Raw genomic sequence first — 27,700 nt, forward strand, 5'->3', positions numbered from 1 at the left:
TTACATTTTTCCTTGTTTGTTCGGCGAGAACAGGACCTCATGGCGAATTACAGGGCCATTCTCGCTTAAATGTTCAGTAAGCGAGAACGACCCGATTCGCCAATCGAACTTACAAATCTCGCTCCCTCATCCCTACTTCCCACCACTACATATCTCCCCTCCTATTGTTTGTTAATTCCCCCACCTCCTAGATTGTAAGCTTTTCGGGGCAGGGTCCTCTCTGCCTGTGTCACTGTCTGTATTCATCTGTCATTTGCAACCCCTATTTATTATGCTGCATAATATGTTGGCACTATATAAATCCTGTTTAATATTATTAATAATAATAATATTAATAATAAATATATCCCATGATTTTGTTAAAATGTACCTAAACTCCGAATTTTTACATTACATAAAGGGGCAGCCAACCCTTTTACTTAGTGTAAAAAATCTGCTTTTTGTTTTTTTTTTTTTTTTAAGTGTAACACCCTTTTTTTAAAAAAAAGTGCAGCACCGCCCCCTTAATTCTCAATCACCTAGGTGATCAAGAATGAATGGGAACACAGAGCCTCCCAGGATACCTACGTCACGTGTACCAGGAGGTTCTTGGGCATGCACAGAAGGAACCCTTTCATCAATAGGGAAAAAAAAGGGCTGGCAAGTTTTTTCCCAATCTACGTCACCCGATCTCATGCCTGTGCAATTGCAAGATCAGGTGATGTAGGAAGAAGAACATGGAAGAAAAGAGGAGAAAATAGCGGCTCCTGGCGCTTCCTATGTGACGGGCCGCAAAAAGAATACCGGGAAAACGTGGGACCCGATGGAAAAAACCTCCTAACGGATAGACTGATCTGCGGGATTGAAGGTAGGTGTGATTTTTTTTTTTTTGTTTAAGGTTTACTTTTGCTTTAAGGAGATCAATGAGGATGCAAAATTCTTTAAAGCTAAATTCCAAACAGTGACAGTATATAAGATATACATTAATACAGCTCTTTGTTCAATAATGCAACATTTAACGCTGAAATTTGTCTACTTGTATTTTGTCTTCCCGCCTTCTCCTTATTAACATGTTAATGAAATTATAATTGAAACTTTTTCATGTGACAACATCACTAGATCTTACATCAATCAATTGGTATCATGTCAATGATTAAAGAGTCACTAAAAATTAGAAACAATAGCTTTGAAATTACAGAGGTGAGCTTTTTGAAGACATGTGGGTGCTCTGTTCCTTGTCTTTTATTAACACTAAATACATCTGTTACTTGATCATATCAGTTTTGAGCCATTGTAGTTTATTTAAGACTGTGACACTGCTATTTCTGTTTTGGACTTGAGCTCCACCATTTTCCTTTGTGTTCACGGAGCTGAAAAATGTGTTTAGGAAATCCCCCATACCCCCAATCACCGTCCTCCAGTCATCTTGTAAGGGGCCAACATACTCAGACCTGATCTATTTGCTATAATTATATTTTATTTTTTATGTGCCTTACTTTTTCAATCTGTCTTTTGTTTTGAATCTTTGCACATTTGATTTTTCTTGTACATACTTTTATTTTGGAATGCCCTTTTCTTATTCTTTTTAACTTTTTATCATTAGCTGTCAGCAACAGGTTTTAATTTTTGCATTTTAAACTTATTGCCCATGGGAATATATTTCCCATGTGTCTGTGTAAAACAGACCTAAAACATGCCCATTTCTGTTCTGTGTTCTTTGAGGACGATATTCCCTCCCAGTCTAAGTCATGGAGAGCTACCCTTAAAATTAAGTGTTTTTATCTCTCTTATTTTTAATCCTTTTAATCATTTTTTGGTTACTGCTATCCAGATTTTCTTTTATATGTACACTTGATATAAGATTTGTCTTGTTTGAAAAACCTGGGCAAAGCAGAATATCATTTCTAATATCATAAAATTGTTTTGTATAAAATTAATACATTGCTGCCCTTTTTCTGTACCAGCAGTGTCATTACCCCAGCCAGTATCAGGGTAGTTAAAATCACCCGTCACTACCACTGTCCCAGCCTGCGCAGCCCTTTCTATCTGTGTAGGTAGTTAATTCTCTATTTCCTCTTTAGGACTGGGAGGCCTTGAGCAGAATCCAAAATTTACCTGTGCATTATGCATCCCCATAATGTCTCAACCTTATCACATGCTCCATCAACAATTTTTTCTTTCACATCACCTCTCACACACAGACACCTCCACCTTTTCATTTTACTCTGTCTTTCCAAAAGGGAGTATAGCAAGGATTCAGCGATACCAACTAAGTCATAGTGCCCTTTATTTAGTAAGGATTCCAACTGCCCTATTTTGTTTGCCAGACTTCGAGCATTATTTAACAGGCTTTTTAAACCATTGCTCTAACCCATTAAACCATTACCATTTAAACCACGACCTCTGTCTGACCTATTTGTCCCCTTGTTTGACTTTCCCACCCCCCTCAGTTCTAGACTAAAGTCTGACTCAAAGGCTTATCAATTCTCATAAAGCTTTTGCATAGGTTTTTAAACGTTTATAAAGATGTTTTTTAACTAGATATGTGGCAGAGAAGAGTTCAAATAGGAGAAAATGCTTCCCAAACCCTTAAAACACCCCAACAAAAAGCCTAAAAACACCCCATTCATGTCAATATGGTTATAATTGAGTGTTTTTAGGCATGTTGAGGCATTTATGATTATGCCCATACAGAAAATGCTCTAGTGTGGACTGGCCCTTGAATAAAAATTATTAAACAATTCAAACATGAACATTTAAACGCTAAGTTCAAACATTGGAAAAACTGTTCAGGCTGGCTTAAGAGAAGTTGATCTATACTGAAGTAAGGAAAGAAAGAAGAAATCAACATCGTTGACAAAGTTACCCAAACAGGACAATAGCTTATGTAGCTTTTTATGACAGGAATGGTACTACTTATTTGTCATATGAACACTTCATTATTCTAACATAATTTTAATAGAAAATAGCTTACTGTATATGCTTATAATGTCCTACAACAACAGATGGATAGCAATCATAGTAAAAATGTAAAGTGTACCGAAACTCAAATAAACAAAAAGTCACCAGGAGGTAGAGCTAATTGACAAAAGAGATATGTCTGCACAACTTTTGTAGTAATGCATTTATAAATGTTTATAAAGAAATTTGAGCTTACCAATTTAACACAATTGTGTTATGTGTGTAATTCATACAAAGATTGTTTTTTATGGTATATAAGTTCAGACAATGTTTAGGTATTTTAATAATTCATTGAATTTTTTGGATGGACCCATACTGTAAAAGGGACTGGTAAAAGCTTTTAACTCAGTAACCTTCATGTCTTTGGTGTTTACTTACTAACAACAGTAAAAAGTTCTGATTCAACATTCATACTTTATGATGTGGAAGGATAATTGAAAAAACAGGATTTAGGCTCACATTTCAGTAGATAAATGAGGTGCTTTACCTTTATTTGCCAAGTTAAACCAAGTCAATTTGTGTACAATATCAAGAAACTTGTTAGCATGCAGGAAAGAAACACTGATTGCAGAAAAGACACACAGGGGTCTATTTGTAAATTCTTCACCTGTTAATTCAGCTGTTTTTTCATTCAGATACATGGAGAAGGTATAGCAATACTCTAATGACTGCTGTTCATTTTGATAATTGGTAATATGTGACTCATTGAGCCTTAACATGCATTGAAGAGGGCACTGAATGAAAAAAAAAAAAACTGGCAAATTGAAAGGTAGAATTTGTAAAAGGGCCACATTGAGTCTATTCTGTAATAAGGGCCTTACTGCTGTAATATTCCATTTGTATTTTGTCCCAAATGTTCCAGTATTACCGAAATATATATAATGCAAATATTTAGATTACTGGCAACCTATGAGAAAGGTAGAAAAAAGATATTACATACCGTTAGAACCGTTTTCTCGCCACTGGACAAAACAACCAAACAACCATTGCGAACGCATTTTCCACAGCACTGTCCTGGAACAATGTTATATTTTTCATCCTAGTAAGAAAACACATTTTGGTATATATATATATATATATATATATATATATATATATATATATATTGCACGCCATTAACATATTCAAATAAACTTCTGGTTTAGCAAATTATTTTAAGAAATCTATGCCAGGTTTGATGGATTGCCTAGGTTACTTCATGAGGGTTCATTTTCCCCCGTCTTGGTGAGCTTTAATAAATTAGGCCTTATGAGGTTGTTGTGAAAAAATCTACACAAGTTTGACCATTCTGTGATTTCAGTAGGATTTGGAATACAACCGTTAATGGTGTTTCTCATTAACATCATGTTGTCAAAGAATTACACAATTTATATCATATATATATATATATATATATATATATATATATATAAAGTTTTTCAACTTGAATATTTTGTTAAATGAGATCTGGTATATCATTTTAGGATTCCTTAATTTTTTTAGTGATGTGCAAATATATATTCTTTTTTCAAAGAGACATAAATAGATATTGTATTTTACTTAATGTATGTGTATAGCTAGAAACTTGGAACCCCTTTTAGGGTATACTAATATCCAGGTCAGTGATAGAAATTTTCCTTCACTTTCCTGGTAGTAAAAAATAACACCTTCCCCACACAGGATTAAACCCAAGCCTTTGAATGAAATACATTCCTATTCCATCATCACTGATGTAAACAAAAAAGAAATCCACCCTAGCATTGGTTAGTAGGCAGTACAATGAAAACAATGCCTGTACCTTACATTGGTGGTCTATTAGTGCAATAAAACAATCCCCCTCACTTCCAGCATTTTATTCAGTTAATGCAATTAAATATACAACTGTAAGCATAAGTGGTTAATCAATTAAAAAAAATACTACCCTCTGCCCTCCTATGCGAGTAATCAATCAATGCAATAAAACTATCCTCCTACTTCTAGTAATTGTAATCACTTTTTTAAACAACCCCAGCACATCCAGTAAATTCAGCCCACCTCAGCACAGAGTGCGATAAACAACTCCCTCCCCAGCATTAGTCTGTCACCTCCCACCACAACTATTAGTGCTCAGTCAGTGTCAGATATATTCCTCCTCTTCCTGTTCTGAACACTGGTGATAAATCAGTGCAGTACAAACAGTAACCCCATCACATCACATAGGCACTTATGTGCACTTATATATAAATACAGTCTGCATACATATTTTGATTTCACATCTAATAGAATAATTCTACATACCAGGTCACATGTTGTATTGCAGATAATGGCTTGACAATTTATCTCATATAGTAGAGTTGAATTGTTCATTATAGAAGTACAATTGCACTCATGACAGCTATTTGGAGGAGCAGGAATTTGAGTACCAGGCTGTACATGAAAGGCAAAAAGAGAATGTAAAATAAAAGCAAAACAAACAGTTCACAGTACAAATGACATATACACAACAGAGTCTTTTCTTGTTCAGAAAAACATATACACACCCTGCCGTTGTCTGTAATACAATAAAAGAAAACATTTAAGGGGTTTAGAAGCTTTTTCTTTAGCATTAACATTGGTATTCATACAGAAGAATCACTAACTGAGCATGGCTCAGGCAAGTCCTTAAGCAGGGGTGAGCTGCAGATCTTTCAAGAATATATTGGATATTTAGGTATATTCTTGTTGTTGGAGTAGGGTTTGGCTGGTTAAGAAACAAAATAATGTTTAGCACCTCTAGTGTGTTGATTGATGTTATCGCAAACTAGAGTGACCACACAGGGCTTTTTCACTAATCTTATTTCTTTTTTTGCTTGGAGTCAGCATTACCGGCCCTGACACTTGCTCAAGGTTTTTACTGGCCTACATTTGCTGGTGTTTTTTGCTTGCTTTGCTTTGAATACTAAATATTGACCTCTACACTATGTGTTACATATTACAGACCCCTGCTTTGTAACTACCTTATGTGTGCACATATATGATGGAAACATTTCAGTTTTAAAAACAATTCTTTGTACTGATTTTAGTGAGATACAAGGACTGTGACATATGTGTGCCATATATACAGTGGAAGGCTCATGTTTTATGTAACCAAGCCAGTTTTTAGCCTCTTTCTCTGTTAGTACAAGTTGACTAAACCCATAATTTGCTACTGCATGATGTGTGAAAAAATAAAAAGACTGAAGAAAGAGGGCCCTTTACACAGTGAAACACTCTAGAACTAACTTTGCGTCTGGCCATCACTTTCTCAATAGAATTGAATATTTTTTTAGGCTCGCTTTTGCATCATATTCCTGATTAATCAACACTAAGCGATTCCCACCTTATTCGGATATCACTAGGATTTTTTTTTTTTGTTATTAGGATGAGAAGATCTTTCTAATCCTTATCCAGCATGATATATGTAGTTTGTGTATGTCTCGAGCACCCGACACGGGAAAACGTGTCGGGAAATAGGAGACTCAAAGGACTTAACCCAATAGGGTATATGCTAACAACCTGGTGTGTCTATCTGACCTACTAGGATTCAAACTTTTTGCCTTCATAAATCAGAAATATCTGTCTAGTATCAAGAAAAGTGGGGTAAAACCCCACCTATCTGCATACCTGTAACACAGAGGAAAGGTGATTTTCAAAGTTGTCAATGCTGTTATGCTATACTTATCATGTATATGGTGTAACTGTGTTTACCATTGTTTTTGAATATAACTAGCCTAAAAAACCCTCTTTCTTTGTTCTTTTTATTTATTCATGCATCCAATATATAGGGGGTTGCTATTCTAACTTACAACTATTACTTACCCATACCATACACTACACTTCCTTCTTGCCTACTACATGATATGTGCACATGATTAATATGGCCCTTAGGGTACCAAGGTGTGCCCCGAATCTTTCAAAATCTTAGCAAAACCACTGGGCCTGGGCTTTCCACTTTCCTGTAGGTAGGTTAACGGAATTATGTAATTTTTTGTGTGAACTTACTTAACTGGATCCTATAGTGTGACAAATACCCATCAAAAGACAGGTATACACAAGCCAACCACACATTATTCAACCTCTAAGTCATGTTTTCAGTGCATTATAGAGTGCTACACTAACCTACAAGGTTGACTGTTCAGGACTAGTTCGAATTCGGGTTGTCCCTATATTCGACCCGAATATGGCTGTTCGAATTCGGATAGACCCGACCCGAAAAACACGGGATTCGACAGCAAAAATTCAGGAAAAAAGTTTAAAAAAATAATAAAAATTAATCTTAAATGAATTTATTTTTATGTGTTTTTATTTTAACTTGTTCTTTTTTTATTTTTTACAGGTTATCTGACAATGACATTATGAATCATAATGTCATTGTGGGATTCCCGGACCGTGGGAACTTTGCGGTCACAGCTAATTGAAAGCATGTGCTTTCAATTAGCTGTAACCGCATGCAATACCAGGGCAATAGAGGTTGAATGGAGATACGTATCTCCATTCATTACCTCTACTGCTCTGTGATTGGCTGAGAAATAGGAAACCCTGATGACAGCTCAAGCATCATCAGGATTTCCCTTTCCTCAGCCTCATCAGGGAGCAGAGCAATCAGCGGAGCTTTACTATGCTGACAGCTCTGCTCCCCTGATCGCTCTCGCAGCCCTAGAGGAGCTGTGACATGTATTACACATACAGAACATGTCACAGCTCCTCTAGGGCTGCAGGAGCGATCCGGGGAGCAGAGCTGTCAGCATAGTAAAGCTCCGCTGATTGCTCTGCTCCCTGAGGAAAGGGAAATCCTGATGATGCTTGAGCTTGAGCTGTCATCAGGATTTCTTATTTCTCAGCCAATCACAAAGCACTAGGGATGAATGGGCACAAGTCTCCCCATTCATATCTAGTGCTGAATGGCTGAGAAATGTAAACCCTCAGCCAGAACACTAGGGGTGAATAGTGAGGCTTGTCCTCATTTAACCCCTAGTGCCCTGCAATCCCTCACTGTCAGGAATATTTCCAGGGCTGTGTTCATTGCAACCCTGGAAATCATCCTGTCATTGGAATAACCTGTAAAAAAAAAAAAAAAAAAAGTTTAATTACACAAACACATTAATAAAATAATTTAACATTAAAGCCTTATCCGATTTTTTACTTATATTTTAACCCTTTCAGGAAATGAGTAAGGGGATTTATGTACCCCTGTACTCATTCCCCAGGGTGGGGTGGTGGAGATCTGGGAGTCTCCTTATTAAAGGGGGCTTCCAGATTCCAAAGTCCTGCTAAAAATGTTTATAAAAGCTCCCATTGTTTTTAAAAATGTTTGAAAAAGCATTCAATGGAAGCGTTTTCCCGCCTTTATCCAGCGTTTTAATTTCTTAAAAGTTGCAAGCAACGTTTAAGATAACGTTTAAGTGTAGATCATCCTATTGGAATGCATGAGGACTTCAAACATGGGCTTTAAAAAACCTCAGGTTAAACGCTGGGGAAACAGTCAGTGTAGACTAAAGCTGCATACACACGTCCAATACTTATCCTTAGAAACGACGAACGAACGACCGATGAACAACCGATTGGCCAAAAAAAGTGACCAAGGATGCCGACGAATGAGGATTGTCGTTGGAAATGAACGACGGCCACGGTGGATCTGATTGGCCGACGATCTTTCACTATCTATCTTGTGTACGGGTCGTTCAGTGATCGTGCATGTTTCTGCGGTACACTTTCTCCTTTACATGTCACTCCCTACATTGTTCAAACAATTGTATCTAGTGTGTGGACACTGTTGGTGGATTATATATGAACAATCATATTGTTACAGCATGTACAGAATTGTGCACAATATGATTGTTCAAGTATAATCGTGCATAATCGTTGATTGGTCGTAATCGTTCATTTTCTAACAATAATTATTGGAAGTGTGTACCTAGCTTTAGCCTAATATTGATGTGACAGGAGCTATTTAATCTTCATGTGAAGTACAGGGTATGTAATAGTGTTATGCATCTTTTTATAATGTATCTTTTTATGTATCCTTTTACAATGTATGTTTTTACAACTTATCTTTTTATGTATCCTTTTATAATGTATCTTTTTACATCTGTTTGGAAGCTGTAAAAGCTCTACGCTACACAGTGCTGAAAAAAACCCAAATTTTTCCTCCTATTTTGCTCTATTCGAGCGAACAGCTGCCGAATCGATTAGTGAGCTATTCGACCAACACTATTCAGGATTGTCAGTTGACAGAACAGTGGCAGGAAGTGTAGAAAAGGAGACCAGAGCAGGTTTATTGGGAAAATCACTAGTGATCTGGAAAGGATAAATTGGGTGAATTTCATGCTCTGCTCATGGACACATTTAGAAATCTCCAGTTTTTGTATTTGATAAGTGGAGGGATAAGTGAAAAGAAAGACACAATGTTAGAGACCTACCTGATATTCTACACCATCCTTAACACAAACTCCTTTTGGTACTGTGGGGAACAAAGCAAAACTTTTAGGAACATAAATAGTATGCCTAATATTGTTTGTTATTTACAAAACAAAAAAGTTACACATTAAATGATGATGATTACACATTAAACAAAAAAAGCATAAAATGTTACTAAACTTTCTTTTTTCACAATGATGCACATATGAGGTATTGCAAGGCATACTTGAATGAGAGCAATAATTTTATCACCGTAATTTTTTTTGCCATTTTGCAAGCTATTTAAAAAGAGTACATGAAAATTGCACTTAAACTAATGCACTAATGATTTATTAAAGCTCTCCCAGCCTAGAGTGGATACACTTTCATCAGTGAAGCTGGGTGATCCAGCAAACCTGGAATGGATATGGTTCAGGTTTCAAAAACGTGTGCTAAGAAATAGCAAATTACTTTTAGAAATTCCATTCCAAGTTTGTTGTAATATCAAATATTGTAATATTTATGAAGCACCATGGGATGGGAGCATGGGATTTGTATCTGGGACCCAGTGCTACAAAGGCAAGAGTGCTAATCTCACCATGCCACCCACTTATGTATAATAATATAGAATTTACCACAAGTTATATTGGGACAGCATCCAGCCATAGATATTTCTGGAAAGAACCCAGCACTACATGAAGTAGACGGTGGTATGCAAAACTCTGGAAGGCATGCTGAAAAAGAAATATATCACAGCCATATTAGCTCCTGTCAACTCATCTACAACTTTCAGAATATTCATACAGCATCTAGAAAAGTATGTACTGTATATATTGTTGACTGCATTTATATACCAGATGTCTTTAGTAGGTTTTATCTTTTTTCCTTCATCTCTGGCACTGGGAAGACCTTACTGATGCAAAAATAATGTAATCAGTATGTCGAATTTTATAGTATTGATCCCTAAATGGGTGACTCTGTGATGCCCTGCACTTACATGATTATATGGGTTAACAATTACCTCAGACAACCGAAGACATTTAGTAGAAGTAAATTACCATTGAGGACATTGTCAGAAATACAATGGCGGAGGTTCAGACTTTAAAATTTAAGTCCTTAATGCCAGTCATTTATAAAATAGCAATCCCAGGCTTAGTTGCTTGTGCTAAAAGGACAGTATTTACATTTCCATCTGAAAACTAGATGTGTGCACATGAGATGGGTTGAAGTAGCTAAAGAAACAATGTATTTTCACTTTACAAACTAAATGTTTACTACTGTAAGTTTACTGAATGAGGAACTATAGTTCCCCATAAACAGTGTGAGCAGGATTTTTGTTGCAGAAAGGACAGGCAATGATCCTTCTGCAAAAAAACATTGTACATAAAACTTGTATTTAGTGTAGCAAGCAGGACCTAAACGCTGTTTCTGCAGAACAGCCCATCAAAACATCAGTGGCCATACAGTGTACTACAGTCCTGTATTGAAAATGTTATCCGAAAGTCATGCTGGAAAACTGAAGGAACCGGATTATTGATGGCCGGATTTTCGATTGTCAACTGTATTTATTTGCAGGAGCTGCTATCATTGTTTCTCTCTTAAAGTTCTAGATTGATTATGATTGATTTTTAAACAAAAAGTGCACTTGTAGCTTTTATTTTTTTATCTAAGACAAATCTATATATCTCTCTATATATCTATTTATCTCTTTTTGTAGGAAACCTTATTAAGGCTAACAGCTAACCTTATTAAGCCTAACAAGTTGAAATAGACCTTTACAAATTGCATTACTGTATTGCATTTTGTATTTTTGTTTGATACATTTTTGATTTACAATTTGCTGCCAAACTCCATAGCTTGGTTCTCTGTTCCAGTTTTTTAACTTTTAACATGACTATTACATACTGCCCTGTGGATAATTAATTGATTTTATCACCATTAAAATTACTGATGGTTGTACAATGAATGAATAAAACGTAGTATATTCAGGTTTCTGGGTATGTATAAAGGGGGTAAATCAGATTCCCAATGTGATGAATAAGATCCCCCGATACTTGCTCAAGATGTATGTGGGAGGTGGGAAGTAGGGTGCTGGCTGGGCTTATAGAGTGTCCAGGAAAAAAAAATGTAACAGAAAATAAACTAGTTTAAGCCATGAGTTCCCTGTACAAAACTGAAATACTACAAATACACTTACCACATTTATGCTGAGGGCAACAGTTATCACCAGAAGGCGGCATAGTCACAAGACTGCTTCCTGATATACTGCATGATTCTGCAGCTTTTGGACAAGGATCTGGTGAGCAAAATATGCTGCCATATTTAGAACAGATACATGTTTGACATTTCTCTCTCCATGTATCTCCAGGCTTAAAAAAAATCAGAAGACAAAGACATTAAAAAAAAAAAAAAACAACAAAAAAAAAAAACACAAAATTTATTGACAAATTTTAGGTCACTTGCTTGAACAAGTGTGTAATGTCACAACAGCCTGTTTATCACTCTTGTGCGTTGGTATGTTCCTATCCCTGTTATTTTCTGCTAGTAAGTATCTGTTACGTCCTTTACTTTATATTGTGTACTAGTTTTTTCAAACATAGGTAGTCAGGACTGAAAATTCAAATATTCAACAGATCTTAACTCCAGAATCTGCTTCATACTCTGCTGTGACTTGTATATCTAGTGGATTAAAGAATCTTTGGATAGCTTAGGAAGATATGGGTACCAATTCTGGAGTATTTTTGAGGAACGCCAAAGTTGCACGTCAGCTGGTTATTAGTAGTATCGTCATTAAAAGATGCAGATGTCATAAAACTATTAGCTGCACACAGTGCTGCCTGTCAAAGGTTTCTGACAGTCTGCAGATTTTTTGGGTCTCTACTTAATAGGGCTATGCATGGAAGGTGAAATAGGAGAGAAAAACTCACCAAAAAGAGGTACCCTGTGAACCAGCAGGCTTCAGTTTTAATAAAGCCTCAGACAAGTTACATAGAGATCTCGCTTTAGCACTATCTTGTGGCCTGTCAGCAGCTTAGATCACAAAGAAGTCTAATAGTTCTGTTGGTGTGAGTATTTTTCCCTTCTTTAGGTAATTTCAGATATGTTACTGGAGTGGAGTGAATAAATCAAAGGATGTTTAGTGCGAAGCAACCGTTTCTTTTAGGAAACCACTATGTGAAGCCAAAGGTGTAAGGTAAGGTGCAATCTCGAATCTTGGCAGCCACAACCCAGCTTCCCGAACCAATTTTAGATTCAATGGGTGGTTCTAGTTGGGCTCCTCTAGAAACTGGCAAATGGTTGAAAAGAAATTCTTTACAGTCACCAACTAATAAATGTTTGGAGAACCTTGAATCTGTTTTTTAGAGACCACTTTTTTTCAAGGCCATACCGGTCCTACTCCAGAATTGAATTTTGGATAAGACATGCAGATTTAGATAGAGTTCTGCGTTCAGTCATTGGGAATATTTCCTTTTCAGATCATGCTCCAGTTTTTCTGCATATGACCTTAACTCATTAATTCATTAAATCATATCTATGGCAGCTGAATGAATCCTTGTTAAAAGACCCTGCTGTTAAGGCTAATTTGTCTGCTGAATTGCAGTGAAATACCTCTGATAGCAGTCCTTTAACTGTCTGGGAGGCACATAAACCTAAACAAACTTGTTAACAGGAGATCTTAGGCCTATTGTCTCCCAACCAGACCTTGGAACTGGAGCATAAATGGCCTAGAGACATACAGTACACGAAGGCAAAGAATTGGTGGCACATTAACAAGTTGACCTCCCTGTATATCTTTAAAGCAAAGGACACATTAAGTTAATGTAGAAAGGAACTTTTATAAATATAAAAAGAAATGTAGTGTAATGCGAGCAATATTTTGTGACAACGTGAGAGCACCTTTATTTGTTGCTTTCTGGTTAATGCACATGGTGGTAAGCTAAAGCAGAATCGGTGCTTTCCACATTATGGCTTCCTTTTGGAAGTTTTCAGAGAAGCTTTAAAATATTGGACACCTCTGAATTTCTACTCTGCAAAAATTGCCCCTGGAATTGATGAATCCTTACCTTACTACAAACTATCTGGCGAGACCTTGGCCCCCTTCTTTACTTTACTTTTTACCAAAATCTTGGCTTAGTCAGTTTAATCCATTTTGATCAAGAGGGCATTGTGCCAAACAGTGGCACATGGGATAACACAATAAATGTGCTTAGTTGGCGTCAGGAAGCAAAATCAAGTTCTGTTCTGACTCTCCTTTTATCCACAGATTCAGAGAATGTGTATGATGGGTGGATAGGATGTTCATGGAACACACACATGTTAGCTTTGCTTCATATATTCCCACCCCTCTGCGTCCTCTGCATCTTTTTGGGTAAATGGAACATTTTCAGAATTTTCAGAATCCATCAGTAATACTAGACAGTGCTTTCCACTCTCCCCATCATCTTTATTGTGATGTTGGAACCTTTGTTTTGTACTATTTTGGCTACTGATGCTATCCAGGCCTTCCAATTGGAGGCCATCATCAGAAGGTTGCCAGTTTCAAATTTTACAAATTTTACAGTTACAAAAATAGGGCAAACAAACATGCAAGTTACAGTCTTTATGCTCTCATTGTCTCTGGGAAGTAGATTTATAAGCCCAGTTACAGATTTTTAAATTCTGTGTACTGAAAAAAAAAGGAGGGGTGTTTCAACATGCTTTGTCAGCCATATATGGTCTATTAACAACACACCTCACCAAGATTGAGTTCCCTCTTTCCTTCACACATGAGAAATGGAACTTAGTGAATCTTTTTCCACAAACTCAAAGATTATCAGGAACTGGGATATAAAATTGTGCTACCATGGTATTGGACTCAGGGGTGACTTCACCACTTCTTATCAGTAATGCCTGAGACATGTTGTCAATTTCCACCTGCTCCTGGCTCTATGCTATGTACATATTTTTAGCACTGTTTTTCCATAAAATCCTATTGTAGGTCGCTGTATGATGCAAGCCAACTATTAGTATGTAGTTTTCCAGAGTACATGACATTATGAGTATGGAACACCTCACCTTTAGCATAGTAAAAGGGAGTAATTTATGGCTACTTGGTACTTGTACTGGTTAGAGTTTTTAGACTTTCCAAAATAAAGATACCACTTGGATCTTATCTTTTAGGATACCCCACTTTATTGTCTGGTAAACTCTGGACTATAGATGGGATGTGAGATTATCTTGATATACAGTGATGTGATCTTAAATAATATGTGAAGAATGCACCTGAAAATGCTGGCTCTGGCTTATCAGGGAGGAACTGGTTGAGGCTGGGGTCCTACATACTTTATTAGACATAGGATTGTCATCTTATATCTATGTGTTCCTTTACAAGTAAACACAAAATAAAAATTATTTTGAGCAGAACACGGAGCTTGAAAAGAAGACTGTGGGGCAATATGAACAAATTAGAGGTAAGAAAAAATGTCATTTATTTTACATATATAACGCATAACACCCATATATTAACAGCTCATACCAGTTTCTTTATTTACTAGTCATGACAATCCTATGTATTAGAGCAGTGCTGTTCAACTTGAATCTTTAATGGCCACACACAGGCTTTTCATATAGTCATTTAATATAGTTTTGCCAAGTAATACTTAGTAACTACTGTACCTAACTAATAATTTGATTCCCATCTTGTTGTCATAGCCATTTCACAATGGCCAATACAGTGCTGTTCCACTATTATTTTAGGGTTGTAATAACATAGTTCTGGTTGGGGAATCTGTCAGTTAAGCAGCAAGAGTAGGGAAGATTACTTTGGGGATTGGCACCTTATGTGGAATTTTATTACTGAATGATTTAACTGATGATGGATTTATTTCTGTGAGCAATTTTTTGTTTATTATTGTGTTGTTTATATTTAAATACAATAGTTGAAATGGGTAAGGGGTGAAGTCCCCTGAACTCGAATCTCTCATGGAAGAAGCTTTGCAATTAACATTTAAAAAAAAAAGTGTTTTCCTAACAAACTTAACATCATTTTTTTAAACACATTCCTTTTCAAAAGAATTTCCTGCTATATTCATGTGGTAAATGCACTGCAATGCAATGGACAACCTAGGTTTGAACAAGATCCAAAGCTACATTAAATTATGTGCATTTTTTTCTTGTAGCTTGATTGTATGTTGTGCGGTTTGTTTTTTGCATTTGTACATGCTGTAGTCCCATAGATGGTGTGTTGTGCTATACATTGTACTAGATATATACAATAGAAAATGCTTTTCTGCAATTAAACAGAGTTATCAGGGTAGCCAAAAAAACATAATGGCCCTGATTTAATAAAGTTCTTCAAGGATGGAGAGAATACACTTTCAACAGTGAAGCTGGGTAATTGAGCAAACCTAAAATCAAGCTATTTGTTAGCAAATGTTTTCAATCCTGGACAAGATCTATTGCAGTTTTGTTGGATCACCCAGCTTCACTGATAGAAGTGTATTCTCTCCAACCTTGGAGAACTTTAATAAATCACGGCCAATGTGTGTACTGCAATTTTAATCATTAATCACTCTGTGGTCTTTACATAGTGATTAAGCCCTTCTATTTTCTTTAAGCAAGTGAAATGCAATCTCAGACATTTATAACACATATAATACATCATTATATACCATTTTGTTTTTTAGCTAATATTTTATGTATCTAGTGTCAATAAATATCTTGGCAGTAATAAGTTAAGCCTACCTCGAAATTTTTTCCATCACTTGTAACACAGCCTACAAAACAAAAAAACAAAAAAAAATAAACAGGTTAAATATGAACTCAAATATGCTATTTTCTGTGTACAAAATCTTAATTCCACAAACAGGAGGACATTAATCATTTTATTAAATGTAAAATATAACAAAAAAGCTAAGGTTATCACTAATACCACAAATACTGAGTTATGAGTTATCCAAGCATCAAATATGGTTTGCACACAAACATCAGCCAAACAGTCATGTTGGCACGCCTTCCTCAAGTATCTACAGAGGGCTGACAGTGAAGTGGGACCATCTCTACAAAAGATTCAGCATAATCACACATGGTACCGTTTTCTGTAAACCAAAAAAATACACATACACAGTGCTTGCTATGCCTGAGATCCCAGTGACTTGTGGGTGAGACAGGTTTAGTTTGGAACAGCTAATGGAGAAAGATGGTAATAAAAAACAATATTAACAAGCCTTTGCCGAGGTCAGATTTTCTGTTACTGCTAGTTAGGAAAATCAATTAAAAAAAAGAGAGGCATATAGAGCATTTACTAATGCTATATTATCTTCTATTGCTAATTGGTATACACCCAAACATTTTTTTCCTATTGTTAATAAAATTTGCCAGTTTTCTCATAGATTAAATGTTTACCAGATAATTTTAGTTATTACTTGAAGCAATTAAAATATCATTATTGGGTCAAAACAGGACTAGCAATTGAAGTGGACCTCAGAAGAGTGAGGACACCAGTGGCCATACCAATGGTATGGAAGATGGTGTTTCTGTACAAAATAATTGTGTATTTTATTTTGTATTTTAAAATATATATTTTAAAATGCTGCCAAACGTCATAGCTTGGTTCCCTGCTCGAGCATTTGAAATTTATAAATTTTGTTATAAATGAGACAATGAATTTCCAAGGAATTAGTAAAGTATAGTACTGTGAAGTTTCTTTGCATCCATGGAAGTGGTAAATGGTATTTTCATTGACTAATAAATGAATAAGAATTGTGATTTTCAATGTGAATAAAAGCCCTATATTAGCTCCAGGTGGGAAGGGGAGTAGGATGCTGACTATGGTTATAGGATGATCAGAAAAAAAATAACATGTTTAGTGAACTAAGCTAGATGAAGACGCTGGTTTCATGTAAAAATTCAAATACTGCAAATACACTTACCACATTTATACTGAGGACAGCAGTCATTACCAGTCGGTGGTACAGTTATAAGTACACTTCCTGGTTCATTACATGGTCTTGTAGGTGTTGGACAAGGATCTAGTGTGCAAACTTTGCTGCTATCTTCCAAACATGAACAGGTTTGGCACTTCTCTCTCCATGTAGCCCCAGGCTAAAAATATGAGAACAGAAATCTGAAGACAAAGGGTTTTTTTTTTTATTAAAAAAAATAAATAAATAAAAATTGGGCAAAAATGACTTTTCTTGTTTGAACAAGTGTTTTCTTCCTTTCTATATATATTGCATGATTAAAATATTATACAATTACAAAAAAAAAAAAAAAAATCGAACAAACCACAGAGTAGTGTAGTTAGCAACCCCATATTTTTGGGGTTTCACTAATACCTTCATTTAGTAACCCTTTATGGTAATATGATGATAAACATTTGGCAACCACAGAAAAAAAAATGTGTATGTTACATCTGTGTGTTACATATGAAATTTGGCAGCGAAATTGTTTTTTTCTGTGTGTCTGTTACACAGCTCTTGCTCTACTGGCAACCTCACAAAACTTTAATGATGAAAATATGAAACTATACTACTGCATTTCTCAATTCAACAGTTGTAACTTCCAGGAGCAACACTAATAACGGGTGCATGCCACAGACTTTGGTGTGTAAAAAAAAAAAAAAAAATCTGAGGTTAATTCAAAATATATAATCCCAAGTGGGTATGAATATACAGGAGGGGCATATGCCAAGATGAATACCTATATTCGCACATCCTGACATATTTAGAGAGTAAAGGAGAATAAAAATTAGTAGCTGTAAAAAATGAAGCTTCTTAGTAAAGTCTCAATCTTCCAGGCTTTTCACCTAGTGACAAATCATGTGGCCAAGCTAGGTACATTTGGAGTATTTCATTGCCAAACTCTATGTTGAGCTCCCTTTACTCTTCTGAAACTCCCACCCCTCAACTCTCCCCAGGTGCTCTTCTTAGTTTTTAAGGTAAGTATTCAAGTCTTTTTCAGTATCTTGCCCAATTAAGTGGCATTATCTTTTGGTCCTTCATGAACAGAGGGCAATCCTAAATGCTGAAGAGAATATCATTTACCCAAATGACGATTCTTTGCAACACTCTCCTATGGGCCCAGGGCTATTTCAGGATGGAAGAGGTTTACCACTGGATTGAAGTGTTTTGAACCTGTGGGGAACAGCACTGTAAAGGATATTATTCTTAGTGTTTAAGTTAGAGATTTTTTTTTAACATTTAGCTGAAGATGGATTTTGTCTTCAAGCAGAGAATGAGCTTTAAATTCAAATCCACAACATTCCTTCTGGAAAATTCCTTCTGGAATGGCTGGCTGAGAGAGTGGTATCCCTTGCTGAAAGCTGATTTGGACGCTCGCTTAACCTCACTGGCAGTCTAACTATGTCAATATTTTCAAAAGCGGTACATTGTTTTTGCGTGGAAATTTGTTGTTTAATATTTTAGGCCTGTAATTCTGTAATAACTCCGGGTATGATAAATTATAATATAATAATTACAAATGATAATTATAAAAAAATTAAAAATAATTTATTAATTTATGAAAACATTAAAAAATAAAAAAAATGAAATTTGTCTAAACAAGGGTACAATAATAGATAAACTTTTGGATTTATTTTTTGCATTTCTTTTTTTTAACTTTATTACTGTGATTAATATGCTAAAAGAAGATGACAATGTAATATGCTTTTACATTTTCCGCCAGGTCACGCCTCTCCAGCGTACCGACTCTTTACGCATCACATCGATCAAGTCATGCAGAAGCCAGTCAGGGATTGCTGGAGGATGCCGCTAGATCGTGGGGAGCAGGTAGGATTTTTTTTTATGCTAGCTTAAGTGTGGCTCAGGTTTACCGCTTTTTGTACATAAAATTCACCCCAAGTCACACTCCGGAATACTGGGGGTTAATGTGGGAACGACTGTACATCAGATTGTGGACTTAAGTTTTGTAGAAAAAGCTGAGAAGCTTACAGATGATACAGAAGATTATATCACCAAACATTTTGGGAGACTGAATAAACACGGCTTCACTTATGCAGCTTTTCAGGATGACCTATAAATTGCTGTCAAAATAATGATGGAATCATGGGGTCTACCAGAAACCATGAAATCTGCTGACTTGCCCTCTGCAGTTACTGCTCTGTTCAATGCATTCTTGAAGGTCCCTAAGGATACCCTTATTGAGATCATGAGTTCATAGTACTCTGGGCCCAAAAAATTCTGATCCAATGAGTCCATAGGTTTTTCTTATATCCCATACATTGATACTAGCTGAAGGAAGCTGTTATGTGAGCAGCCAGGTTACAAGATGCCGTCTTGTATCTTTTCAGGATACAGAGGTTATTCTGCTTCATGGTCTTCGTCACAACACCTTGGTGCAATGCAGAGCTTTGTAGTATTCACTAGAGTCCGCAACAAACAGTAACGCTGGGGTTTTCCATTTCAGCTTAACCTCCCTACCGGTATTCCTGAGTGTGGCTCGGGGTTAATTTTCAGTACCAGAAGCTGTAACCACAAGCCACACTCAGGGTGAAATTGCAAGGGATTTTTTAAGTCTTACCTGGTCCCCACGTGCCCGCATCCTCCAGTGGTGCTGCTTTGACATTTAAAAATACTTATTATTCAGACCGCCAGGGAGGTTAAATTTAACAAGGATGGAAAATCTGATTGAGGGGCCAATTGATGAAAGTCATTAAAATAATTGCTAAAGGTAAACCTTCTGGGCCTGATGGGTTCTCCTTACAATTGTACAAACTATTTGGTAAGACATTTTCTAAAATCTTGATTTTGCCAATTTAATGAAGTGGGCTTTATGCCTAATAGGGAGACAAGATATTACATTATACGTGTGCTAAATTGGGTAAAGGCAGCAAAATCCAGTTCTGTTCTGACCCTCCTTTTAACCACAGACCAAGAGAAAGCTTTTAAATTGAACATTCATTGTATGTTGGTCTTGGCACAATATTGGCTTGTAATGGCTCCATATACTTCCACCTCCACTGTATCTGTTTGGGTAAATGGAACACTTTCAGAATCTTTTTTTATCAGCAAAAATAGTATAAGGTAAGGCTATCCACTCACCCTCCTCCTGTTTGTTTTGATGTTGGAACTATTAAAGCTTATATTTTTTCCAAATGCTTCATATTTTTATCCCAGGATACTTTCTTGGATCCATTAATTCAATGATCATTATTAATTATTAATTCAAATGATCAATATTAATTAAATAATGTTCATTAATTCAATGATCTTTGATGATGACTAGGCATTCCTAATATGGTTTTATATCAGGCTGTTTCTGGACTGGTGTTGCCACATTGAGTATAAACAGTGGGTGCTTTCAGAACATTTAGACCAGAGAGGTTAAGTTACATGCCCCTCCCTGCCTCTTGAGCTTGACTGGTTGAAAAATTAATCATTTGCCCACCACTGACCCTACTTGAGTCATTTGAAAAAATGTATTGCTTGCACCTTCCCCCTTATATCAATAGTTTTATCAATATCTAGTTACAAATACTTGGGCATCTCAGTGATGTTACCCCCATTGGTACCTTCTACACATCTTCTGGAAAGCCATGCATTTTCTTGTGCTTGCATTCCAGGAATATAGCTCTACAAGATCGCCTAAGATTTTGGAGTTATGTGTACCTTACAAGAGGGGCTTTAGGCATGCTTAGTCAGCCCTATATCATCTAATAACTGTCCCTTGCCTAGACTTGGTTTTCATTTTCTGTACACATGGTAAATAGAGCTTAATAAATCTTTTTCACAAACCAAAGGATAAAAGATCCTGCAGTTGACTTATAAGACTGCTATCTGTAGTAATTATCATGAACTGGGACATACAATTGTGGCACAGTGGCATCAGACTCCTGAGCATCTTCACCACTTCTTCCTGGGAGTGCCTTAAACATGTTGGTCGTGTCAGACTGCTCCTGGCTCTACGCTACACATTTTTTGGATCTGTCCAGTTTTGAGATACTTTTAGAAAATGGTTTGAAAGATTTTACAAACATTTATTGATTTCATGATTCCTGATGGACAGGTCTTTGTTTTTTTTCTAAAGCAGCTGACAGGCTGGGAACCTACATGCTTTAACAGACATTAGATTGTTATTTTATGTCTATAAGATTCTTTAAGCCTAGAATACTAACTGTAAGCATATATGAACACACTAGAGAGGAGAGATTGTGTCATTTATATTACAATATAATATTTCATACCATAGGTATATTACCAACTCATACCAGTTTTCTTATTTACTAGTCATGATTATATGATGTACTGGAACAAATCCAGCTTCCAAGGGCCTCATACAGGACAGTATATAACAATTTAAAATAGTTTTGCTAAAGAATTCTTGATATCCACTGTACCTAGGGTTTACCTTGCTGTGTCTTCTAAACCTTCATGTCTCCTAATGTTTTTTCCAAATCTCCAAACACCAAATGGTTACAGTAATTTTGGACCATTTATTATGAAATCACGTTTCAATCAAAAACCTTTGTTTAGAAGGGGTAAGGGGTATGGTCCCCTGTACTTCTCCAGAGTAAGAAGGAGGCTATCTTTATTGAAGAAAGCTTTCAAATTTTAAATAAGCTCCAGCTCTGAGTATTTGCACGACTATTTTGGGAATGAGGCCTTGTCCCTCAACTTGACCATCCATGTGACCTAGTATGGACAGAAATCAGTTTTCATGCCTGGAATGGGGCCTGGTGTCAATAAAAGATCAAATAAATAAGCACAATAACATGTTTAGTTATTTAAAAAATCGGTATATTAACCTATAATGTTACGACGGTATAACTCCTGTCAAGCTTGGGGAGACAGGGCCACTAGGTAGCGCTACGGCTTGCACAGAAGTGGTGTGAGACCTGAGAGAGTCGCAGAGTAAAGGTGAGTCTTAGCGGTAACAAGGCTTTTCCCCAGAACTTCTAGTGGTGAGGATGTTGAGCTGCTGGTTACTGCCAGGTTGCAGTCCTTGGGCACACCAGGGTGGGCAAGTTGATACACGGTACCAAATCATAAAACAGAAGAATAGTCAAGGAAGGCCAGGGTCAAGGCAGGCAGCAAGCAAGAGAGGTCAGGTCACAAGCAAGGAATCAAATATCAGGGATCCAGGAAACCGACACCAGTGACACAGGGTCAGTGCAGACAGAGAGAATACATGGGACACTGGAAGCAACAGGAGGCACAGGTGACAAAGGAATAACCACATGCAGAGAGGGACATTGGAACAGCACAGGGAGTTGGCTGGAAATAACAGTCTGGGAAACAGGGGGTTAACACAGGAGCTGGACAGAGGAGGCACTGATTTAAAGAACAGGTGTACAGGAACTAACTCAACAGAACTAGGGGCTTGGCAAAAGTAGAGGCACGTTGCACGAATGCTGAGTGCTGTGTCCGAGCTAGTTAAACAGTCAGGAATGATTAAGAGGCTATTTTCTTATTGGCCAGTGGATTGGGCTAAACTGATAAAGCTTGGGAGTAGAGGCACGCCTAGAGTCAGAACTGCTCTCATGCGCAGGAGAGGGATGCATGCGCTTTAGTAGGAAAGAGGTGTGTGTGACAACTCTGTCAGCTGCAGCCAGCAAGTGTTTTAAGGAGTCATAATTGTGGAAGAATGAAAGTCTCATATTTAGTGGAATAGAGCAAACTGGGATAACATCAGATTTTTATTCAAAGCATGAAATGTTGAATTCCAATGAAAAATGTATATTCCATCATATATTAGACTTGATAGAAATCCACATCATTATTTTTCTTTTTATTAGAATAAGTTTCCACAGCCCCCCCCCCCCCTTTCCCCAGCAATTTTTAGAACTATACTGACTACATATTCAGGGGTTTGCAATTAATTAAAATGTAGTGGACTTGAAAAATGCATTGCCCGAACACGGATGCCGGGGTGACGCGGGACCCGGTGGAAGAACCCTCCGTACGGATCGACTGCTCTGCGGGATTGAAGTGCAGGATTGGTGCAGTGTAATGGACAACATAAGTTGGTAGCTAGGTTAAAAGCTAAATTTAACTTTGTGCATTTTCCTTTCAGTTTGGCTTTATGCTATGCGGCTTGTTTTTTTGTTTTGTTTTTTTGCTTTTTTTTTTACATGCTGTGGTTCTGTGAAAGATGTGTTGTGCAATACACTGTACCAGAGATGAACAATAGAAAATGCTTTTATAACTCAGAGCCATGGGTTTAACCAAAAATACATTTTGTACACACTGCAATTTTAACTATCATTACCCTTCTCTGTGTTCTTAACCTAGTGATTGAGCACTTCTACTTTCTGTAAGCAAAAAAAATGCAGTCTCTGATATTTATAACAACATCTAATACATCAGTATTATATACCATCCTGCTTTTAATTTTAAGCTATTAAAAAGGAGGATGTAAGTAGGAAAAAATAATTTAATTTTTAGTTATTATTTTATGTTTCGAAGAGACAGTGATTATCTTATCAGTAATGACATAAGCCTACCTCATAAGTGTTTCCTTCACTTGCAACACAAACTACAAAAAAATAAATGAAATTAAACATCTTTTAGATACGAAATCAAATATGGTATTTTGTATATACAAAAACTTTTATTACAAAACAGGAGCGCCTTCATGATTTTCATAAAATATAAAACAAACAATAAAACAAAAAAAAGAGTTAGGGTGATTACCGATACCATAAATGCTGAGTATGCTAAAAATAATGTCTTCATTAGTTAATATAGGAATTGGAAGAAAACATGAAAATATTCAAACACCTGCACTACATTATAAACTAGCTATAGGAGACTATATCAAACTAGGACAAATCAGACCCGAAGGTTGTTATACAAAATCCTCAGCTTTTATGAACTCAGACATGAACTCTACCAATATGGGTTGTCATGCAAATATTGGATATTGCAGGCGATTGTAATGGCATGCCTTCCTCCAGCATCTACAGAGGACTCACATTAGTGCAGTGTGGCCGCCTTTACAGAAGATGCAGCACAACCACACAAAGTGTCCTTTTTTGCTGCTTTCCATCAAAGAAGGGATGGGTCACCTAAAAGCTAACTTTAGGATTAGATAGAATTATGAAGTAAACCAAAAAAAATGCACACAGACTGTGCTTGCTATGTTTGTGGTACTGGTGGCTTGTGGGTGAGACAGGGTTGTTTGGGAGCAGTTAATAGGGAGAGCTGCATATTTCTTCCTAATAAAGGAAAAAACAAGTGCTCGTTGCCATTCTGTGATACCCTACTGCTGAGTGTGAGATAGGGTCAACTTGAAGCAGCTAATAGGGAGACATACAAATTAAAAACAAGATTTAAGGGGTAAACAGCATTTGCCAAGATTACCTTTTCTGCTATTGCTAATTTGGAATCTCAAATTAAAAATAAAAAAACAAATCAAAAAATCATGGCAGTTATTTCCAATATGACAATCTTTTCCTATTGTTGCTACTAACATTTGCCAGTTTTTCTTGTAGTTTGAATGTTTACCAGGTAGCCACAGTTATTATTTGCAGCAATTAAAAAAATGTTATTGGGTCAAATAATCACTGGCAATAAAAGTACATCCCAAAGTATTGCAGCAACCAGTGACTCAACAAACTGCATTACCTGCAAAAGATTGAGTTTGTGTACAAAATCATTTCAAACTGTATTTTGTATTTTAGAGCTCATTTGATGTTTTTTTTAAGTTGCTGGCAAACTTTATAGCTAAGTTCCCTGTTCCAGCTTTTGAACTTTTAACAGGACAGTTACTGACTGGTCTGTGGATGATGAGTGTATCTCACCACTAATAAAAATGGCACAATGGATTTCCCAGAAGTTAGTGAAGTAGAAGTTAGAAGTTTCTGGGTATGCATGGAAGTGGTTATCGGACTCCAGCTCTGGGGGGGGGGTGGTAAAGTGAGGTGTTGGTTAGGGTTATAGGGCAACCAGTAAAGAATGGTCCACTGGTTCCATGTGGAAATTGCAATAATTCAAATACACTTACCACATTTATAATGAGGACAGCAGTCATTACCAGTTGGTGGTATAGTTACAAGTATACTTCCTGATATATTGCATGGTCTTGAAAATGTTGGACAGGGAAGTGATGAGCAAATTGTCCTGCCATCAGAAGAACACGTACAGGTTTGGCACTTATCTCTCCATGTATCTCCAGGCTAAAAATATTAGAACAAAAAATATTATGGCAGAATAGGTTTCTTTTTTTTTTTAATACACTAAAATATCCAATTGACAAAAAAAGGCTTGAACAAGTGTTTTCTTTCTTCCCATATATTGTTTAATTAAGAAGCTACTCAAGTTACTCAAATAAATTGAACAAAAAACGTTGTAATATATGGCCTGATTCATCAATGAAATGCGCGTACGCTCGGCAAACTCTATTAGCGCAAGTAGGGCCCAAAGTTCTAGTCAACTCGCCTGCTGGTTTCCTGCAAAGATGAGCAAAGATCTGGAAAACACCAATTAAGGCGATTAATTTTCAGCTGCCCAATTCAGAGGAAGATGTTAACCTCAATGGTGGAGTGATAGCAATTGATTAGCGCACACCTGCGCCCTGTTCTGTGCGCATCTCTAGTCCATTTTACAGGTCAGTTTGAATCTTTTGTTCTTTATGTTTTTTTATAAGTACTACTTTTTATGTTACATTCTACTCAATCACAAACTTGCTTCATTTATAGTTACATTTGTTGTACTTCTTGTTACTTTTTCTTTTGGTTACAACACTGCAAACTAATTTCTATCAATCTGGATATATACTAAGTGGCTCTTTCAAATATGTCATCACACAATAGTATGAGTGTAAAAAAATATGTGAACAAACATTTGTGACCCGAAATTTTATTCTAGTGTGACTTTGGAGAAATCAAATATTTTACTTAAGGGTTATAAGCAAACATATACATATTATAATACATGTATTAAGGAACATTTAGTGAGTGTGTGTATGTCAAAATACATTTAAATGTATACAAATACATATACATTTTCATTAGTACTATTTTAACTGCTGTGTTTGTGTGTGTGTGTGTGGGTGTGGGGGGGGGGGGGGGGTAAACTAACATTAAATCCTCCTCAACTTAATTTTTTTTTAATTAATAGAATATCTGTTTACCGCTGTACAAATCTAAAGGATCATATCGATCAATGATTATGAAATGTTCGACTGCAAAAAAAAAAAAAACAGCCAAATTTGACACACTGCCCTGAAGTGCTAATTGAATTTCTATCATCTGTGCGCTTAAATTTGAGTGTATATAAGGGTGTGGTTTAACTTGCTTTTTCCCTTTTTTTTTTCTTCTCTCTCTGAGTGGCTGTTGTTTTGTGTGTTATCCTAATTATTCTATGGTTCTGCATTTGATACTTTGCGTACCATTTAGCACAATAGCTTCTTTTTTTTAACTTTGAATGTTTTAATGTCCATTTTGCAATTTTGAAGTCAATGCTATTGCTATGTTATTGTGTTTGTGGCCATATTGTTTGATTGCAAAGTTCTCCCTTCATTACCACTTTTAAATGTTTGTCCTGCAAAAATATTCTCTAATACAGTTTTCCACCCTTGATAGGCCAAAATTGCATATTGGTTTGGTAAGTATTTTTTGAATGCAATATTTGTTGGGCCATTTTTTAACTATTTTGGCTTTACATGGAAGTATGGGTTTACATGTGTTTTGTTTGTTCTTTTTAATTTTTTTGTCATTTAGTGTAAATTTAGTGATGTGATTTTTTTTTTGTTTTTATGTGTTTTTATATTTTATTGTGCAAATGTTTTTATTGAATAAAGTTGTTTGTAAAATGTTGTTGTTTGGTTTTTGGGGGTTTGTTGTTATGTGATCTCCTTTCCAATCTCCAAGGGCACACAGTTTAAAAAGACAATTGTGATTGTTTTTAAGCTGTTCCTTTCTCTGAATTATTTGTAAGGGTAAAAACAGCACAATTGTCTTATTAAAACTCAGTTGTTTGATGCGTATAGTTGTGAACCGAACTTCAGAAGTGTGTAGCTCATAGTTTTGCGCCAAACCGGACCCGCTATGTGCGCCTGAACTGTGTTTTATCAGTTGAAAAATGCACCGCAATTTGGCACAGTCCTCATTCAGATAAGTTTGTATTTTTTTTGTGTATATTGCTTGTTTTGCTTCATATGCACTCATGTATGTATAGATGTATGTTTGCATTTAGATGTGTATACATATACATAGAAAAGATAAATCATAAGAAGAAATAGCAAAGAGGGCTTTTTGGACCATATTGAAAAGATTGCCTATTTCTTCCTATGATTTCTTATATCATGGGCTTGGCTACAAGCAACATTCATGGAGCATATTGCTTCTGGTTAAAAGAAGGAATCCACCTTTATGTGTTTCCACTACCAAGCTGAGGGGAGTAATCCAATTATATATAGTAGGTCAAGATCTAAAATTCCATTCAAACCT

At 36.3% G+C, this 27,700-nt stretch overlaps 1 protein-coding gene across 1 annotated transcript in view; it reads right to left on the reverse strand.

The window, feature by feature from the left end:
- LOC140337867 (von Willebrand factor-like) overlaps positions 1 to 27,700 on the reverse strand; it is an 83,627-nt gene that overhangs the window by 37,581 nt on the left and 18,346 nt on the right. Inside the window, exons 6-14 of the mRNA XM_072421718.1 lie at positions 25,255 to 25,426; positions 23,753 to 23,784; positions 17,223 to 17,394; positions 16,036 to 16,067; positions 11,510 to 11,681; positions 9,948 to 10,046; positions 9,336 to 9,376; positions 5,197 to 5,325; positions 3,881 to 3,979 (exon numbers count right to left, since the gene is read on the reverse strand). Coding sequence (XP_072277819.1) covers positions 3,881 to 3,979; positions 5,197 to 5,325; positions 9,336 to 9,376; positions 9,948 to 10,046; positions 11,510 to 11,681; positions 16,036 to 16,067; positions 17,223 to 17,394; positions 23,753 to 23,784; positions 25,255 to 25,426 — 948 coding nt within the window. The remainder of the gene's footprint in view (positions 1 to 3,880; positions 3,980 to 5,196; positions 5,326 to 9,335; positions 9,377 to 9,947; positions 10,047 to 11,509; positions 11,682 to 16,035; positions 16,068 to 17,222; positions 17,395 to 23,752; positions 23,785 to 25,254; positions 25,427 to 27,700) is intronic.

Source organism: Pyxicephalus adspersus, chromosome 9 (genome assembly GCF_032062135.1).
Source record: "Pyxicephalus adspersus chromosome 9, UCB_Pads_2.0, whole genome shotgun sequence".
Classification (NCBI taxonomy): Eukaryota; Metazoa; Chordata; class Amphibia; order Anura; family Pyxicephalidae; genus Pyxicephalus; species Pyxicephalus adspersus.